At 42.9% G+C, this 20,465-nt stretch overlaps 1 protein-coding gene across 1 annotated transcript in view; it reads right to left on the bottom strand.

The window, feature by feature from the left end:
* SF3A3 (splicing factor 3a subunit 3) overlaps nucleotides 1–20,465 on the bottom strand; it is a 731,641-nt gene that overhangs the window by 218,011 nt on the left and 493,165 nt on the right. The window contains exons 13-14 of the mRNA XM_044083506.1: nucleotides 16,544–16,708; nucleotides 7,856–7,966 (exon numbers count right to left, since the gene is read on the bottom strand). Coding sequence (XP_043939441.1) covers nucleotides 7,856–7,966; nucleotides 16,544–16,708 — 276 coding nt within the window. The remainder of the gene's footprint in view (nucleotides 1–7,855; nucleotides 7,967–16,543; nucleotides 16,709–20,465) is intronic.

The following is a 20,465-nucleotide window of genomic DNA, read 5'->3' as shown; positions in this document are numbered from 1 at the left end:
GTTGACTATAGAGTTAAGGGTTGCCAGCTGGGAGTTAATCTTGTCCTGAGAACCCGCAGCTGATGGATCCTGAAGGGTATCACCCAGTTCCTTAAGAAGATCCCTTTGAAGGCGGGTGAAATGGCACAGATAATTCAGCGACCGCATGGAAAAGGTCGCTGAAGAAAACATCCGTTTCCCGTACCTGTCCATTGTCCTAGATTCTTTATTAGGTGGATGGACAGGCACCGAAGGGTCAGCCAACTCCTTCTTAGTGGCTGCTGCCACCACCATGGCATCAACAGGGACACCTTTTGTCAGAAATTGTTTGTCGGATGGGGCTGTAATAAACTTAGTGGGCCTGCAGGGAGTTGGTTCCACTGTGTCCGGGGCTGTCCACGCCCTTCGAGCCACCACTTCCATGAGCGGGTTGAAAGGCAGAGACACCCAAGAGGTGGAATGGCGAGAACCAAATGTGTCCAGGTACACAGACTCGTCCTCGGAAGGGTTAAGGGCATTCTAGTTTCCCCTCTGCCTAAGGATCTCTAGGATGTCTAAAAAGGAGACATCCTCAGAAGGGGACCTTGGGGACCCTTCCGAATCCTCCAAGTCGGTATCAGACGTGACTGACTCGGGGGAGTCAAAATGTTTCCTCTTACATTTTCTCTTCCGAGGGGGCTCCTCCGAATGATCAGGGGAGGCCTCGGAAGAGGAAGATACGCCCAATGGGGTGACCTGGAGCATCTGTTCTCCACGCTTGGGGTCAGGAGGGTGGACAGAGACCGATGCAGGCACCATGGGGGGAGGAGCCGAAGGGGCCGATCGTGGAGCTGACACAGGAGTCAGCATGCTCCTCATAACCTCGAAGGCTCCCCTGTCGGGCAGAGCAGAGGGTCCCCGCTCCGAAGAGACGTGAACCCCTCCTGGCACCGAGAGGGATGGCTCCGAGGCCTATGGGGCCGAGCTCACCTGCGCCGAAGCCACGAGAGGGAGAATGGGGTCGGACAAGGGTCCAATGCCACTCGCCCCCTCGGAGCCGACGAGGGAGTCTCGGCGCTGAGATCCCTCTAAGGAAGGAACCGATAAAGAGATCGGAGCCGACAAAGGAGCCGAAAGGTGTGGTATCGGCTCCGACGCTTCCAAGATTCGAGCCCCAACCAGCTCCGGCTCTGAACACAAAAGGGGAGTCGGAGGAGGAACTGTTGAAGACACCGGGATAGCCACAGTCTGTTGAGAAGGGCTGGTTAACATCTTGGCCAGGGCCTGCGATTTAAGTAGTCTACTGACCACCCTCTCTAAGTCATGGTCGGATAACCTGGAAGACCGAGAGGAATGGGACCTATGGCTCTGTTCCGACTGCAGCAACGATGACCTTGGAGCAGAGCGAACCGATTCTAGGGAAGGGGACCTAGAACGTTTCCGGCCTAATGATGGTTCCAACTTAAAGTCGGAGCCAATAGAGGTCTAGAGGCGTCGGCCCCAGCTGGAGCCGACGAAGAGGCAGATGCCCCGCCCAGCGACGGCTCCAAACTGGGAGCTGATGGCTTGGCGGGCTTTGAGGATTTCCCCGACTGAGGCTTCGCCGGGGATCCCTCTGGCTTGAGTAAGCCTCTCAAGATAAGTTTGTCCCTATGCTCCTGCAGGACTCTCAGGCTGAAGGCATGACAGACTGAACAGGAGTCCTGCAGGTGTGGGGAACCCAAGCAATACACGCAAGAAGTGTGACCATCTGTCAGAGACATCTTCTGACAGCACGAGTCACACTTCTTGAAGCCTGAAACTTTGGTATCTTTGGACATACTGGCCCGGGGATACCAAAGAGAGAAAAAATTGTTACACTAGTGCTTAAACCAGACACACAGACACAGTCACACACAGTAGTGAGTAGAAAAAACTATCACAAACACCCACACTTACTAAAAATAACTACAACAATCTAAATAAAAATTATAAGGCTAAACACTACACCTATAGTTACCACAAGGGGGGGGGGGGACTCTCTAACAGAAAATGAGTTTCCTAAGTGGGACAGCTTAGGGGATACCAGTACAACTACACTTAAAGTTAAGACAATTTAAGTCTAAGAAAATAACAGTTAAGTTTTAGCTGAAAAAGATAAAAAAGGATTAATACGACCTGAGCCAGTAAAAAACGCAACCTCGTAGCTGAAGCGGCAAACGAGATCTGGGTATCTGACACCTAGCATTGTGGGATATGGGGAGGCCTCGAGCCAGTAAATAGCTCTCGAGCTTTAGTAGAAGGCCGAGTCGGAGCAGAGGATTGGCTCCGAACCCATCCAGCAAGAATGAAGGCGAGATAGACAACTTAACATTATTAGTTTCATTAATCTACTGGAGCAGGCGGAAGGCCCAGAACCATTACAATTCATTAGGGTGGAGATAACCAGATTACTAGGCTCCAAAACACCTTCCATAACTGAGCGTGCACACTGCATTATATCTAGAGCCAAAATGCCAAACAATCCTACACATTTCATTGTTAAATGTTAGACTATAATGAGTGTGAGGTCATTCTGCATAAAGCTCCTGAGCTAGGCAGCAATTTCAAACAGAAAATCACTAAGTAAGGGCTGCCCCTGACTAGAGCACTTCCTTATATCCAAAAAGGAAGGCCTTAACACAAACACTTAAGGTGATATTGAGAGATGGAATGTTAAGTGCAGCTATCAACTCTGGCCATTAACAAAGGGAACTTGAATATTATCTTCCACAAACCAATGGAAGTGAATTTTTTTTTAATCCAAACAGCCTGCAGGGTCGGAGAACCTGTATGCAGAAGCAGTGGGATCTTCTATCCCTATGAAGCAGAATGCTAAGAGAGCTCGACCAATAAATGGCTCTTCCAGCAAATCTCTGCTTGGCAAATACAGGAAGGAAGTACTGGGAAAGCCCATGAGTCATTCTACTGGTGACAGAGCCTCCTTATTCTTTTCTACAATTCCCACACACCAGAGATGTGCATCCTTAAATGGTTTTGAGGCACTCGGCCAAAGCGATAGCCCTGAAAAGATGTTTTTTTCTATATCAGAGATCCAGCTTAGGGAAACAAATCAAAGGATCTTGGGGGACATAGCACCTCAAATGGATGTTTCCAAAGAAGCAAAAGAAACAGCAGAGACCCACCTGATACACCATGACGGCATCCAGGAGGGTACAACAAAAGTGGTCTCTGCCTAGGCTGTCTGGTGTTGTCTGGTTGGTGACTTCTAAACAGTGGATAACGTATGCCTTTTTTTTTTTTTTTTTTGTTAAAGCTTGCTTACTGGTTAGTCCATCAAGGTATGCAGAGGGAATGTTTTGCATGGTTTGGCTGGACACAGGATCATAGGAAGTTACTAGGCTATTAGCCCTGAGGCCCTTACAAGCCTAGCCAAGAATTTAGCCCATGTTCCAACAAGTCAGCACCCTATGCCACTGTCCAGTAGGGACATAGGTGGAATCCCAGGGGTATATTTTCTATTTCCCATCCAGTTATCCAGGTTGCGCTTAAAAAGGTTTAATGAAGTACTCTGCTTTACGTGGAGAGGGAGCCCATTCCACAAAAGGGGGAGTCTCTGGGACACAAATCTGTCCCACTAACAAGTCTTACTCATGTCACAGACCAGGTTGAGGTCTCGAGTGTGGGTTACTCAAGTGGAGCTTGACTTGCGGATATGCAGCAGACCCACCAGGGTGGGGTCTGAGACTGCTTTGTATGCCAGACAGAGGTTACCTCTGAGGAGTCTGTAGGAGATTGAGTAGAGGGACAGGGCTTTTAGCCTGTCTGTGTGGAGTAGATGTCTGAGGCCCTGGATTATCCGTGTGAGGAATCTCTCCAGCTGCTGCATGTGCTTGCGAGGTACATTATGACTTTGCTAACTATTATGGTCAGGATAAAAGTGTATTCACCATATATTTATTTATTTTAAATTTTTTGCCTGGGAAAGTCCAACTGGACACAAGCCCTTTTACAGTGGAGGTCTGGGGAGAAAAGCTCCACAAAACCCCAAAACCAAATAAATCAGCAGTAATACAATTGATTAATGAACATATCGACTGAATACAGATGCATCAAATATTAGTGAACAAAATACATGAATGCAGGTAAATTAATGTAATACAAGTATTACAGAAACTATTCAGATATCATGTGACAGAGAATCAAATACAGATTTCAAATAATCATGTTCAAACCAAGGATAGTAGAGTATTGGATGAAGGAGTCTAGGGGAGCTTGAATTTTAATGAGTGTAAGGTAGAGTCAATTTGCTACAAATGTACCGCTATCAGCATTCTATTATTGTGAAGTTTCTTTACTGTGCAATTTAGATCCAAACATGGGAGCTCTAGCAATATGGTGTGATGGAAGTTTCACTGTCTATGCCGGGCAGACCCAATGTTGAAATGAGGGGAATTAGTTGGAATGTGAAAGGAATGTCAAAGCCTTAGTGGACCAAAGCAACAATGTAGAGTCTTTTAATGGACACTTTACAAATTGCCTTCTTCCAGGGAGTTAAAGTGAAGCACAAATAAACCTCAACATTTTTTCTAAGTGGCCAGGCCAGTGGTATGCCTTGTGTGCTAATTCTGCTAAGCTTGTTACGGCAGAATTTAGGAATGATTATGGTGGGTGGGGACTCAAATGTGGTACTAGACTCATGGGTCAAATAGATGCAGACATACTACATGGATATAAGAAGCTGACAAGCATTCAGTTTAGCTTGACTTTCAGACCATGACAGTCTTTCTCTGCAACCCAACCAAATGACGACTTTAAGCAATGGAAGTCTGACTCCCTGCTGCTAAAAAAACAGATTTGCCTCCTCTTTAAGGGAATGGATGTGGAAAGGTTAGGCGGGATGTATACTCAAGATCTCCCTCTGGGGTCTGGGAACTATTTAGAAAGCAATGTAGGCACTGGATTACTACCTTTAGTAAGGAGAAGAAAAGGTGGCGCAAGTTAAAAAATGTTGGAGATGCAAACTGAAAGTAAGGGAATGGCTGTATGAGCAGAGGGCTTGTAGAGATAGGTTACCTTTCAGCTAATCCAGCAGTTTAAAAAAAGAGTATAGTCATATATTATTATGTGGAAGTGGTGGAAAAGTGGGACAGATGTGGCTATTTCATTGGAAAAGGGGATAAAATTAGTAAAGCCTTAGCACTGAAATTTAAGGGGTGCTATAGGGAGATGAAAGTGATAACACAAGACGTCACAAACCTAGAGACCTTGGTAATTTTATACAACTACTGGAAGGGGGTAATATCCCCAGACTTTTTGAATAAGCTGCTTATCATTCATGAAACATATCTCCCCTTCTGAGATTAGAAAGGCCATAAAGTCATGAGGGGGGATATGGGTTAAAGTGTCTTTCTGGAGGCTGTGTGTGTATCAATACATTTTTACATCAGTTCTACCTGAATATTATCAAATGTCAATAGTTCTCTGACAATGTAAATTATACTCAAGTATTCATGTTCCCAAGCCTCCCTGAGGACAGCACTGATCCTGCAAACTACTGACTTGCTTCACTGTTACAAACAGACCTAATTTTTTTCAAAATTATAAGCCAGTACAATGGAAAAAAATACTACCCCATATTACTGGAGTCAATCACTTAGGTTTTTAAGGGCCAAGACGGGAACAAGGATCTAGTACAAATGTGAACAGACAAACTTATTGCATGAAGCAGCAAAAATCTGCATCTGTATGGCTTCTAGATTTTAGCAAAGCCTTTGACTACATTCATTGGAATTACATCTGGGATGAAACACAGGAGTCAGGAATTCCTGTGACGTTTATTAAATACTGTAAGCTTCTGTTATGTATCCCCTATAGCATGAACATACTCCCAACACCACACTGTTCCTAAAAGGGGAATGCTGGATGTGTTTAAATTTGTGGATGATTGTGCAATATGTTTACTATATTCTATCCTTCAAGTGGACCCTATTATTCAGTTTCTTCAAGTTGCAGCCGTACACAACGGACTAGCTGATAACTAGGAGAATTCCTCTACTCTCTGAAGGCTGTTACAGAGCGTGTGCACTAGGGTGTGCCTACTTGATACTTTTCTCAGACAATTTGGTAGATTTGAATATGGTGCCCTTGTTGAAGGATATTAGGGACAACTTAACACATCGTTCTACTAAACAGATGTTACATCTCAACAAGATTCAAGTAGTCAAAATGCACATGGTGCCCAAAATTCATTTTCTGTTAAGTCACCTTACTAGTGTCGTAACATCAACTTTAACAAATGCCAAACTGATTAGCAACGTTCTGTGGCAGGGCAAGGATACCCCACATTACTCCAAGAGGACTAGTAGTTCCTAGGAAACTTGGGGGGGGGGGGGTTGTTGCATTGGACCTTTCTGGTTACTGAGTGCCAGTATTAGGCTAGTACTTTGAAAAGTTCACTCCAAGACCACCCTAACCTTGGGTCCCCTACAAGGATACATCCAAATGGTTTATGGTCCATGTCTTCAAAACCTTCATACAAAGTGTGGGATCTTGGGGGTCTAGAAAGATGGTTCATGACACATGGTTGGTCGAAATCCAACACTTATGGATAACAGTCTGCTCCCTACTCTGGAATAATGGCTCAGTAAAGGTCAATCAGCAACCCATTTGGTCAGTAGAACGGATTGAGGGAGGCATTCTGTTTGTGAGGGACCTCTGAAATGAGACTACTCATACTTTCTACTCCTTCAATGAACTCAAAGATTGGTTTTCATCTTTGAACCTGAAATGGTGGAAATACATACAAGTTATAGTTCAGTCAAGTTTGAAGGGCTGGGTTCCACATCCAGTGATAAATTTTGTTAAAAGAGGAAACTGATAATTTAGTATGAATATCCCCTACCCTTTCCAGACAAGGTGGTTTCAGAAATGAGGCACAGATTGGCAAAAATGTGTGCTCATGAAACTTTGGAGCAGCAATGAGTACGCTGTCTCAATACTATCACTGACCAGCAACTTCGCATCCTTTTCCCATTTGTATTTACCAAATCTCTTCACTGCTGGCATGTCAAGCCTTTGTCCTTAAAGAAAAATATTTTGGATGAAACAGTATCACCAGCATTAAAGCAATGCCCTCAACCCTTAGGTCCTCTGGACTGCAGCATGTATTCAGCTGCTTGACTCTCAAATTCTGGGAGACAAAATTTTTACTTAATGGCAGAGATCCTGACTTGGTCAAACAAAACTCAAAGATGCAATAAACACATGAAAGATGTGAGATCACAAGCTAAAATACACTGCCTTTCAACCAAACTTTATGGCACAAAAAAACTATATGAAGTATAAGACTATGTTTTGAAAATGCAGACAAGAGTACAGGAAGAAACAGAGAACAAATTCTAACCAAGAGAAATCACTGTTACCATAATTCTTTGTGAATGGATGCATTTGGACAGTTTTTAAATCCAGAACTGTACTACTGAGAGGTATCACAACCAATCAGTTAAACGGAGTAGGAACTGTCCTCAAACTGTAGGATTACAAACAGTAAAATGTGAATGGGATGATAGGCAGACATCTTACACCATTCAGGATCTGCTTCGTTAAGTTATCAGGTTAAGCAAAAAAGGAAACAAACTTAATGGAGAAGGTTGCTTCCTCTGGGAATACAGCATACTAGCACTCCAGCTACTGCGCTCATCATCTCAAAGTAGCAAGCATGCTTTCCGATTCTGTTGGAAGCTTCAGAACTGTTTAAAATGCTGATGTGAAGCAGTCAAATTCCCCTCAACTGGCATCGACGACTTTGGAACATTAATTTAAACAGATAATTGCTATCATTAGTCTCAGTTCTGCCAAAAAAATTATGGTTATACTACCAATTTCTCCAGAGCTCGCTAGGAAATTTGTTTCTTACCGCAAAATGCCGTTGGAATGCTTTGGGTCCTCTGTAAGTGTAATTCCCACAGATCTCACAATTGTAGTTTATGTTCAGACCATGCAACTTGTACAGCCAGTAAGGAATAGGCTAAAAGAGAAGAAAAAATAATTATTTACAAAGCAAAGAATCAATCACTCAACATCTATAGCTACATCTATAAATATTGCACACACATCTTAAAATATCTGTAGATCTGCTTCTACAGCACTGAGGCTTAATGAATGTTAGAATGTCTTCTCCAAAATGGACTCACCCCCATTCTGAGCATATGATGCCAAGCTGGACCCTCCATAAAAATTCATTCCACTTCAGAACCATTTTAAGCAAGAACATTATGTACCATCAACTACCCGATATCAAACACTACCATATGTTTCTCCCTTTGGTCACAGGGAAATCAATAACAGCAACTTTCTTCCTCATGAAATGACCCTTGCTCAAGTAATTGTTTCCTGAAATTCCCTTAGAGAACAACCACAAAGTCTGACTGTGTGAGTGCCATGCTTATATTTACCAACAACACTCACTTGTGAACTGGACAGCTATAAGGAATCTACTACTCTACAGAACTATTTAAAGTTATTTTACAAACTGTTACATTTCCAGAGTATGTTTGTGTGAATACACTCACCATAACTTTAGATATTCCAGTAGGGGCACTACTGCAATATAAGTTTTCATCCACAGGAACAAAAGCAAATATTTACCATCAGGACTACAAAAAGCTTTTGGCTGTCCCCAGTGTGTAGCTATCTGCAGACCTACTCAGTGCGAGTTAATATACAATTTTCAGTTTTTTTTCTTGCTAGAAATTCCAGCAGATATCAAAGCCACCAAAAACAGCATCTTCTAGGAGAGGTACTTCAGGAGAACTGAAGCAACAGAACCAAAGGATGCTATGATCAGTTTCTCTAAACACACAACTGCGGTCCAACACTAGGGAAATTTCATTTTTGGGTTGTCTCACATGGTGTACCTTCTTCTAAGGACTCCCTTACTGGAAATAGAAAGCAACAGTGAGGGTCTAAAGGCAGACAGGCTGAGATAGTTGAAACACACCTTTAAAAAAAGGCATAATTATTTGTAAAGGTCTGACAGGTAACAGAGAACTAGAGATGCTTCAGCTGATTTAGGGTCATGGCTCTAACACACCACAGGGAGAACCTCTTCCATTTTGCAAATTAAGATTTCCTTGTGTTTGGTTTTCTAGCTTCCCTCATTATTGTATCATGTTCTCTGGAAATATGCCTGGATGGGACAAGTGCCAAATCATCCAATTCATCAGCCTTAGAGTTCTTAAGCAGGGGTGTGTTAAGAACCTTAGTGTTCTGTGTCAAGAGGTCCACCTGCTGAGGTGGCTGTTACTGGCTCTCTGCTTGCGAGACGTATCGAGAGAGAACTAGTCTGTTAGAAACTTTCCTTACCTCTTCTCTTATCTTCATGAAAACCCTGGGGATCAATGGTATCAGAGGAAAAGCACAGAGAAGCAGACCTGCCCATGGAATGAGGATGGCTTCTATCTATTTTCCAAGTTGCCTGGGTGGCAAAAGGGCCTACATCTGATGTCCCTTAACCCATGGGTCAAATTCAAGAACACATCTGTTCAGCATCCAGAGTCCTGAATGTGATTTGCTCATCTTGTCTGCATAACATTTTTCTGCGACAGCATGTAAGAAGCCTTGAGGGTCAGTCCCAGCTACTGGGTTACTTCACATGCTTGTCCTACCAGTCTGTAAAGGGTGAAAGAGTATGTCCCTTCCTGCTTATTGTGGTGCGGTCTGTGCGAATGTCCATGGTGCTTCCTGTTCAAATCTGAACACTTACTGCCAGTACTAAAGCCATGATCTCTTTTATATTTTTGTGCTTTTACTCATATTATCATCACACATGCCCCTGATCTTCAAATATCCCTAACAGTCACCCCACCACATGCAATGTCTGAGGAGTCCGTAGTGAAACTCTTGAGCATCTTGGGTCAGCTTGAAAGGTGTCCACGAATTAAGTGCATCTGGCTTTTCCTCCACAAGTTCTCTTATTTAATACAAGACAAAAGGGGAATTGAGACCTTTAGAAACCGGGAGCGCTGATAATGTGTTTCAGAAGTACCTCTGTAATCTCCTTCCTTACATGAAGCTCTGTTACTAGATGAAACATCAGGCTGCAAGAGGCCAAGTACCCTAGATCCTGTAGAACTCCCTTGCAGTTACAGAATTCCTCTCTAACATGCTTTTGACAAATGAGGACAGAAAGAGAAGACTGTCTTCTAGCAGGAAGGCATTCTGCTGTTTTGTGTCCAACAAGATCCATAGGAATACTACCTTCCTGGTCAGGGTCAGATGAGATGTGGAGAGATGGTGTGGAGCCTCAGCTGCCTGCAATGTTCTAGAGTAAACTGTAAGGCCCTCTGACTCTCTTCTACAGTCATCCAAGTATAGGTAGGACTTGTATGCTTTCTGGTGCTGCAAAAAGTACAGTTGTGTACACTTACCATAAATGTAGATGTTTGAGTGTATTCACTGTTGCGGTCATCGCACTTGGGGTTATCTGCCTGCAAGTAGCCCTTAGTTGGCCTGAATACCAGAGACTTAGTATTCCTGTGTCGGATGCTGTCGCTCCAGGACTGACGTCAGGTCATCAGGGGTATAAAAACAAGCAGCCGATGCCATTAAATCAAAAAGTTGCTTAACGGACCACATGGTCCTGCCCTTTTCTTCAGGTGTCTTGAAACTCCGTAAGAATGGAATCTAACCAGAAGATCCTTACTCAGAGAAACAATTATGAGCTGTGTGATAACATGGTCTGGAATAAGCATCATCTACAACCAGGCCTCTCAGAACAGACCCTGTAAGCTACTGCCCTGCATAACACACCCACATCTTCATAGCTGCACTTTTTAACTGTCTGGACCCTCAAAAGAGAAGTTACAAAGCTCAAGCACCTCCTGTTTCAGTCCTTATCCTGTATACCCTTTGCATCAGTGCTCATCTTTTCTAACTGGTATTTTTGGTAGGAAAACATGCAGATCTAGCAATTCAAAGCTCTGAATGAAAAGCCAGCATAAGTATACACCTCCTCCCTGAAACTGGTAGACTATTCTACTCCCCCTGTCATTAAGGATAAGGTTCCTCGATGGAGCAGAGGATGACCTCTTACAGGTATGATGGGACATTACAGCTGGTTCATAAAATACATTTTTTTATAAAGGAACCTATGGAAATCATTGACCCAATAAAAGCAGTCAGGTTTCCTTTAAGGGGAGGGAGAGAGTTTGGCTTCATTGATGCATATGTGAAAACACCGACTAGGACTTCAGGCACTGCAGGAACTACCTGTGCTCTGTATTAAGACAAGGCCATGTAAGCTCTATTTTGGCATTTCAGTGAAATACTCCCTTCATTCTAAGAAAGGCACCTCCAAATGAAAATTTCTCTGATAGAGAAAACAGAGTAAAGGATGACTACAACATCTGATTCATAAGCTTCAGCAGAAGCCAACATAAGCCAGTTCACCTGCCACTGAATCATATGAATCACAAGCTTCAGGTGAAGATTCAGCTACTCTTCTTCAAAATGGAGTCCAGACACTTCCAGTAATTCTAAATCTGGCCTTCTGTATTTCAATAAAGGTAGAACACTTTCAACCAGTGAATCAGTAGAAGCCCTAGGCTTAGGCAAGGTGGTAGATACCAGTTTGCTTTTCAGAGTGTTGTGCCTCATAGCTTCAGGTATAGCAATCTTGAGCACAGAGACCCTAAAATGGTTTCCAGGAAACTCTTCTCAAACTAAATCCTTGCGGATAAGTTCTTTCCTTTCACTAATGAGGATACCACCCTCCAAAACCAAAGGGCCTTTGGTTTCAGAAGGCATAGTAGAAACTTCAGTTTGGGAATTCATGCAAGACACCAAATCTGAGGGAGAAGGCAGTAAAATCACATCTCTTTACCCAGAGTTGTCAGATCTGGGGAAATCAGAATTTTTCAAGGTGACGATCTTAGTCTCCTGATGATTCTTATAATGTCCCTCATCAAAAGCACTTCTTTTAATGTGAAGGTTCTTAGATGCCTTGGCAGCTCTGAACTAAGAACACACTCACTTATTAGCTTCAAACTCCTGTGAATGCTGACACAGTCTTCTACTTGCCTTGTGGGTAAAGACACGATACAACAGCCAGGACAAATGAGTAAAACAACTAGGTAACAACAAGAAGAAAAACTGACGGCTCAAATAAAAAGACCAATTTATTGTTCTAAAAACAAACAAAAAGAATTGAAATCATGTACATAAGCACTTTAGTCCACTTAGTGTTTAAAATGTGAACTTAAGTCCACAATGTCCTTTTTCACAGAAGAAAAGTAAGCACTACTTGGTAAAGTCACACAACATTAGGTACTTTTTGGAGGTTCACACCCCAAAAACACTGGACATTTCACCCCAGACAGCCTTAAATGCAGGACATGCAACCAATGCAGGTTTACAAGTAATACCTCCTGCACTTATCCAAAGCTCTTGACGTATCTTTTCGGTGTCTTGGTAGATTTAATTGTAACTCATTTGGAGTGGTTTACATTGTCCAATGTGAAACATGCCCTTGCTTCTATGCAGGAAAAGCTTTCAGAAAATCTGCCTGCAGAATTTATGAGCATAATTTAGTGATCAAAAATAAAGATCAAAATAATGATTTAGCAAAACATTCAATGAATTGTTCTTGTTTTAAGAAATCACTTTTAGTGTACTGGAAGCTGTTAGTTTGCAGGACTTTTCAGGGAATTATAAGGTACGGCTTCAGTGCTGAGAATCTTGCTAGCAGATCAGGTTAACAGCTGACAAATACCCTGGACTCAATGATTACATTAACATTAAATGTTTCTTGTCAGCACAAAAGTTTTAAATAGTATCCATGCTGCCTTCAATCTGATACAATGTATTTTGGTTCAGGCACTTTTTTAACCTACTACCTAAGGACAGTCACTGATTAGTTGTTTGCATACCACATGACTGTTTTGGCACCATTTTTAAACAGTATGTTTGAGTTGTTTGTTAGATGCTGATGAAGTTCTTGTGTGGATTATTAAAAAAGAACAAAAGCGCTAAATAAAATTTGACCGCATCTGTGTCTTCACTGAAGAACTGGCACTTGTTACTTTGGTTTTGAGCTCTGAGACTGTGCCTCAGGCAGGTATAAGCCTAACCCGAAGCAGCATTCTAGCTTCTCCAATGATGATGCCACAATGCAAAAAAAAAAAAAAAAATGATGGACTAACAGTAGTTGGTTTAGTTTCTGGTGTCAGTCCAAAGGGATCCAATTACCTGTCAGACTGGGAAGAGAAGATCGACAGGCCATGCTGCTTTGGCAGAGATGGTCTACACTTGTCTCCTCTAGGCTTCTGGATACTGGCAAATGCATTACCCACCCTTACTGTGCCTTTTTCAGGCAGTGTCAAAATAACCAACCTCTCAACATAAAATCTTCGCTAGATTAACTCAAGGTACTGCTGTTTAATGTTAGGAGGCTAAACAAGAAACTGCACTCCCTAGAAGCACTCCTCGCCTTGCAAGATGCTGCTGTCTGTGCAATCATCAAGACATGGTTCAAAGCCACTGAAAGCACCCCGATCATGCAGGGCTACAATGCTTTTCATACGTTCAGATCACAAACTCAGAGTGAAAGAACCAAAGGAGGAGGAGTATCCATCTTCATTACAGATAAGTACACATTTAGAGTGGTCAAACAGTACGACTCTTGAGCTACTCCACATCAAATTAACCATAGGCAAAATCCACTACCCCATTAAAGCTAGCTACAGGTCCCCCACCATGAACCAGGAAAAGCATACCACATACCTGGACTTATTGGAGTCACTTAACATACACCCAACACCTTACTCATGGGTGATTTTAATTATCCTACCCTTGACTGGGAAACATACACAATCACAAACATGCTGGCTCAGAGGTTTTTGGACTTTGTCAATGCAAAGGCTCTGGAACAGCTGGTCAGCACACCCACGAGGGGCTAAAATGTCCTGGACATAGTACTCACTAACATGGGACAGCATCCCCCCCCACACACACACATGGTAAGACAAGACCATAAATCAGTCTCTTTCAATGTAATTATATGGCCAGAGACCCTATCAAGCTCAAAAATGCTCAAATTACCTCCTACTAAGGAATGGTACAAGAAGTTTTAAAGCCTCTTCAAACACAGACAACACAGACTCCTAGGCAGAGGTGTACTCCAACTCTTGCTTAACCACTTGACCGGATTAAAACTGGGTCTTGCTGGAAAAACAAGCCGTCGTGGTGGACCCACAGTATAAACAGGCTAAGCAACAAAAGAAATAAATTACTGTCCAAACACAAGAAGGAACTGGCTCAGCAGAGGATGAAATCCCTCTCTAGCCTAAACAAACAAATTAGAGATCTTGTCAAGTCTTCCAAAGCTAATTATGAAGCAAAAAATAGTCTCTCTAGCTAAGGATAATCACAAGGTGTGCTTTAACTATGTCCAAAATCTAAAGGGGAATATCCAGCTATGTGCTGAACTGGCTGTGGCTTGCATCAATCATACTCAACTGGAGGTAACAGCCAACCTGCTAGCTGACAGATTTGGAACAAACTTCATTCACCTGTCCCCACCAGTCATCCCCAAAGTATAACTGCCACCTTTCCTCAGCCTATTATCTCAAGAGAACAGGTCATCTCTGCATTCTCCAAGACCAAAAACATGACATCAAAAGGAACAGACAACATCCCAGGTTACCTTTTAAGCAACTTAAAACATGACCTAGCAGACCCACTTGGATCCTGCTTAACTATAGCCTGAGGATTGGCTATGTCCTGGCAGAATGGAGGACAGCAACAGTAATCCCTCTGCACAAAGGGGGATGATCAACCAAACCTGGGAATTATAGACCCATAAGTTTGACTAGTCTCATCTATAAAGCCATGGAAAGAATCATTATGGACCTCATCAACAAAGACAGAGGTAATCTCCAAACGCTAGACCCAACCCAGTTTGAATTTGTTAAGGGTAGTATGTGGCTTTCAAATCTGGTTGACTTCTTTGAGAAAGTCCCTAAGGCCCTGGACGAGGGAAAGACTGATCGTGTCACCTACCTCAAACCATCCAAATCATTTGACACACTACCCCACTTAGCTATTGTACAGAAATTCTCTCAACTGGGAATTAATTCCACAACACCAGATGGGCAGCCAATTGGCTCAACAACAGGACAAATGCAGTCAAAATGGGTGACTTCACCTTTAGCAAAAGACCAGTCACCAATGGCATACCATAGGGTCCTGTGTTGGGCCCTTTACTCTTCTAAATATACTTCTCAGAAGTTAAGGCAAAGATGGACAGCCTGTGGCTGACCAAGTTCGCTGATGATTGCAAATTGGGAGCTATCACTGAGTACCCCAATGATGCCAATATATTGCAGAAAGGGTTACTGCAGACAAATGATTGGTGCTAAAGCATAGATTGAAGCTAAATGCAAAACAAATGCATTATCCCCTTTGAGAAAGCTAACATACCTGCTAATTTCATTATAATAATTTCATTATAGACAGCACTCCTCTAAGTGCAGACCTAGTGGCAAGTGATCTGGGTACTCAAGTTGATAGCAATCTGAAATTCAACCACCACCACATATCCAGTGGTAAGGAAATCCTTCTACATAACACATCTCATAAGTAAAGGCATTGCATCTAGATCGAAGGATGTTATAATTCCACTATACTTTGCCCTCGCCAGACCAATAAATGAGTACAATGCTGCTCCTGCCTGCATCTCACCAGACACATGCAACAGCTGGAGAGGCCACAGAGATTTTTCATCAAGAAATTACACACCAAAAGTCCTATGGGGAAAGAAGGATAGTCCTGTCACTGTATCCTGTCTCCTACAGGCTGCTAATGGATGACTTGTGCCTGGATTACAGGACAGTCTCTCACTAGGCCCTGATGGAAATGGTACACATTCATAAATAAAACTACACTAGGCCACTAGATCCAAGGATCTTAACCAAGGATCTTAACCTAGCCTCTGACATGAACATATCATGCTGGAAAGCTAGACACATCCCCAAGATACTACCCCTTCTCTGGAAAAGCTTCCAATTCATGTGAAGCAGAGCCACTCCCTGATACTCTTTGAATGCAAATTAGATCAATGGATGGGTGGCCATAAATTCACTCCCGAGGTGGCACCCATGTCTTTCATGGACAGAGGCAGTCGGTATTGATTACTAATGCTCACACTTGTTAAAACTTCGGTCACCTAACTACTGACAATTGGGGAAAGTTGGGATAAATATAGCTAGGCTTGTAAGGGACATTAGTCTAGTAACCTCCTATGAACCTACAACCAGATGTATGTTTTGACCTAAACTTGCAGAAAACAGGCAAACTCGCTGAAAATAAGGCAACTTACAGGGATGTTGGACAATGCACATCTAACCTAAATAATGCCTTTCTGAAACAAACAGATCCTGCCAGACTGTACAAATGGCAGAAGTAGATGCATGGAAAGGGCAAGAGTGCTGCAGGGTGCTGCAACCACATGCTACTCAACACAGCTTGCAGTAGAGGCAAAACAAGAAAACAAATAAAACATGATGAATATTAAAGAAGCATTTAGTTAATACGTGAATTGAATTACCTTGCCATCCCAGCCAAGGGGCAGATTTTTAGGATTATAAATGATCTCATTTTCTTCATCTTCACTTTCACTCTCACTGATTTGCTCCTCCTCTTCCTCTTCTCGTTCTTCCCCAGTTCTAGCCTGTTTGCGCTGTACATTTTCACGAGTCAGGTGACGCTGCTCCTGTTTACACAAAAACAGAGTTTTATTGGATCAGGTTTGTAGATGGGCACAACTCAACACTGTATCTGTACACCATGCAGGACAAAGTAATGCAAAAGCTACAAAACAGTAATTGTCAAAACATAAAATGATTTATACACAGTAGATTTTACAAATATCTTAACACTTTCACTGCACTCAAAACTTTAAATAAATATCTATCACTAATTTATTCAATCATGCACACTGTCCAAGGCTGTATTACATCAACTTACTGCCCTTTCATCGTCTTAATGTACTACTACAAAGTGCTATGCATGCCAACACTGAGCACTGACAAATGCAGTTTTCACCTGTGATAAGTAACAAGTAATCAATTAGGTGCAACTGCTGTTCAGAAAAGTAAATAAAAAGGTTAGATGACTATTAAAGAATTGAGCCGTAAAGAAGAGACTGTGGGGAAAGCCCCTCTGCTGGAAACACTAGACTTAACTCACGCATGGCTAATTTTTAGGGGTTTTGGTGGTTAAAAAGAATGTGTAGGGATTTAAAGGTGGAACAGGGACTGGAAATGGATAGGGTAGATTAAAAAGAGAGACAGGTCACAGTGAGGAATAAAGCTGTGTTTGTGACTGTTTTCTGCACTACCTATTTACAGTACTTGAACAAATTATAGCATAGGCTAGATTCAGACTTGTTGAATCTAGGCCATTAGGCATTTGCTGGGCACTACAGCCAGACATCTTACATTAACTGGGCTCTCCTGTACCCTTGTGGCAGAAGAATATAGTCAAGAACCCATATGAGTTGAGGACTGTTGGAACGAAGTTCAGTCTTAGGTTGGACTGTTTGAAAACTGTTTTACTTAGCTGATATTTAAACACAGCATTTGCTTGTAGCTGCACACCTCACAACTGGGGTTACCACTGCCACATATAGACACAAATGTTTGAAAAGTCAACATTTCCCTAGATAACTACTAGGGAACCCTCCTAAGCTTCCCTGCTTCTCAGCGCAATATAGTTGCGCACTGCAGCCCAGAGAGCAAACCAGCTGTGAGGTCTGTACCCCTAAACCTTCCATAGATTAGCTGATTTTACTACTTCCACATCAGAATCTACTCCATCTAACCCACCCTCCACCACTTATTACAGAATACACCTGGCATAATGGAAGGTCAGTTTCCCACCATTTCTCCAGCCAGCCTGATTGACATGTGCATTCTGAGGCAATGTAGCAATTGCCTCATGTATACAGACAACCTACTGCTACTAAAACATGCAAATACAATATGAGAGAGAGAGAGAGAGAGAGAGATGTATCTATACTATGAATCTGGAACTGATGCTATCTCTCTCTCTCACACACAAAACAACACATCAAATACCAAGCAGGTTGTCAGCACCCACACTCCATATCCCACACATACCAAGCACACAATACACAAACCCACATACGCGGAGGTGCTCACTAAAAATATACCAAAAGTGCAAAGACCTCCCCCATGTGCAAACCTTCTGCACACAGTACAGTCCCAACAGCACTCACTATACGTAACACATGGATCAGTGTCTCACACAATAAGCCCCTAAGGCAAAACACATCTAAACCAAATGTCTTGGTCATAGGCGACTCCACAGTGGGAGACACAGATGTCCCCCTCACTAGCCTGAACAAGACGAAGGTCATGGTCAGCTGCCTGTCTGCTGCCAGGATCCACCAAATCACAGACACACACACTGACTGACACACACACACTGACAGACACACACACACACACACACACTGACACACACACACACACACTGACACACACACACACACACTGACACACACACACACACTGACACACACACACACACACACACACTGACACACACACACTGACACACACACACACACACACTGACACACACACACACACACACAGACACACACACACACACACACAGACAGACACACGCACACAGACAGACACACGCACACAGACAGACACACGCACACAGACAGACACACGCACAGACAGACACACGCACACAGACAGACACACGCACACAGACACACACACGCACACAGACACACACACGCACATAGACACACACACGCACATAGACACACACGTCTCTCAACAAGTACTGTTATGGCTCTGTCACAGTCCATGCTGGAGTGAATAACTTGAGAAGTATCTCACTAGACTACATGGAGAGAGACATGATGGAGCTTTCAGACTACATGTCCCAGGCAGGCATGTCCCTAGCCCTAAGCAGCATTCTCCATCACTCAGGATGATGCCACAATACAAACAAAAAATGACTGACCAACTTCAACAACTGGCTTAGCTTCTGGTATAAATCCAGGAGTATCTAATATCTGACAGCCTGGGATGATATGGTCAACAGAACATACTGTTTTGCCAGAGGAGGTCTTCACCTATCACCTCTGGGCTTTAGGTTGCTGACAAAGGTACTTGCCACCCTCATATGGTCTTTTTTAGGCAATGTCATAAGAACAAAATTCTAGATGTAAAAATATCCTCCAGAAACAAACTCAGTGTTATGCTGCTTAATGCTAGCAGTCTAAATCAAAAACTTCACTCACATGAAGCACTTCTCACCATGGAAGATGCTGATGTCTGCGCAGTCACAGAGACATGGGTTCAATGTCTCAGAGATTACCTGGCCATGCAGGGCTACAATGCCTTCCACACATTCAGACTACACAACAAACGTCAAACAAAGGAAGTGAAGTATCCACCTTCATTAAAGAAGTATACACCTCTAGATTGATTACACAGTACGGCTCCCTAGAGTTACTCCATGTCCAACTAACTGTAGGAAAGACACCCCTTCATGTCACTGTTAGCTACAGGCCCCCCACCATGAACCACGAAAACCACATAGCCTACCAAGACCTACTTGAGTCACTCTCAGTATAGCCAAATACCCTGGTCATGAGAGACTAACTATCCCTCCACTGATTTGGTAACATATATAAGCACATACGTACTTGCCCAAAAGTTCCTGGACTTTGTTAAACGCTCTGGAGCAGACAGTCAGCACCTCCACAGAGGGTTCTAAGATCTCTGATATACTGCTCACCAACATGGGGGGAATGCTGCACCACCCCATATGTGGGGCCCTCCCTGGTAAAGTCCGATCATAAAACAGTCTCACTCAAAGTAATGATTGTACCTGACCAACCCTCAGAAGCAAAAAGGTTAAACAAAAGTTTCTCCAAAGTAAACTACAGACTACTGGGCAATGGCAGCAATAGTTTCAGACCCCCTGCCAACACTGACAGCAATGACCACTATATTGAGGTGTACATAAATATCCTGTATAAACATCTATATAAAATGTATAGACTTAGCCTTACCGGAACGGAACAAACAAAGATTCTCACAAAAAAATAAGCCAGCCTGATGGACATACAGCATAAGCAGGTTATACAATAAGAGAAAGAAACCGTTGTCAAAAACCAAGAGGGAATGGTCCCAGCAAAGGAAAAAACTCCCTTCAAAACATAAAAAGCAGATTAGAAATCTTGTAAAGTTCTCTAAAGTTAATTAAGAAACTAAATTAGCATCCGTAGCTAAGCATTCTTTAGGTACATCCAAAATCTAAAACAGAAGGCTCAGCTTTGTGTCGAACTTGCTGTGGATGGTATCACTTATACTGAACCTGAGGACATAGCCAACCTACTAGCGGACAGGTTTGGTGAAAACTTCACTCCCCTGGCCCCACCAATCATACTCCCATACTGTCACCAGTCCTCTGCC

Source organism: Protopterus annectens, chromosome 1.part1 (assembly GCF_019279795.1).
Source record: "Protopterus annectens isolate FY-2018-M chromosome 1.part1, PAN1.0, whole genome shotgun sequence".
Classification (NCBI taxonomy): Eukaryota; Metazoa; Chordata; order Ceratodontiformes; family Protopteridae; genus Protopterus; species Protopterus annectens.
The sequence above is the reverse complement of the archived record's forward strand: the minus strand, read 5'-3'. Positions and strand labels throughout refer to the sequence as shown.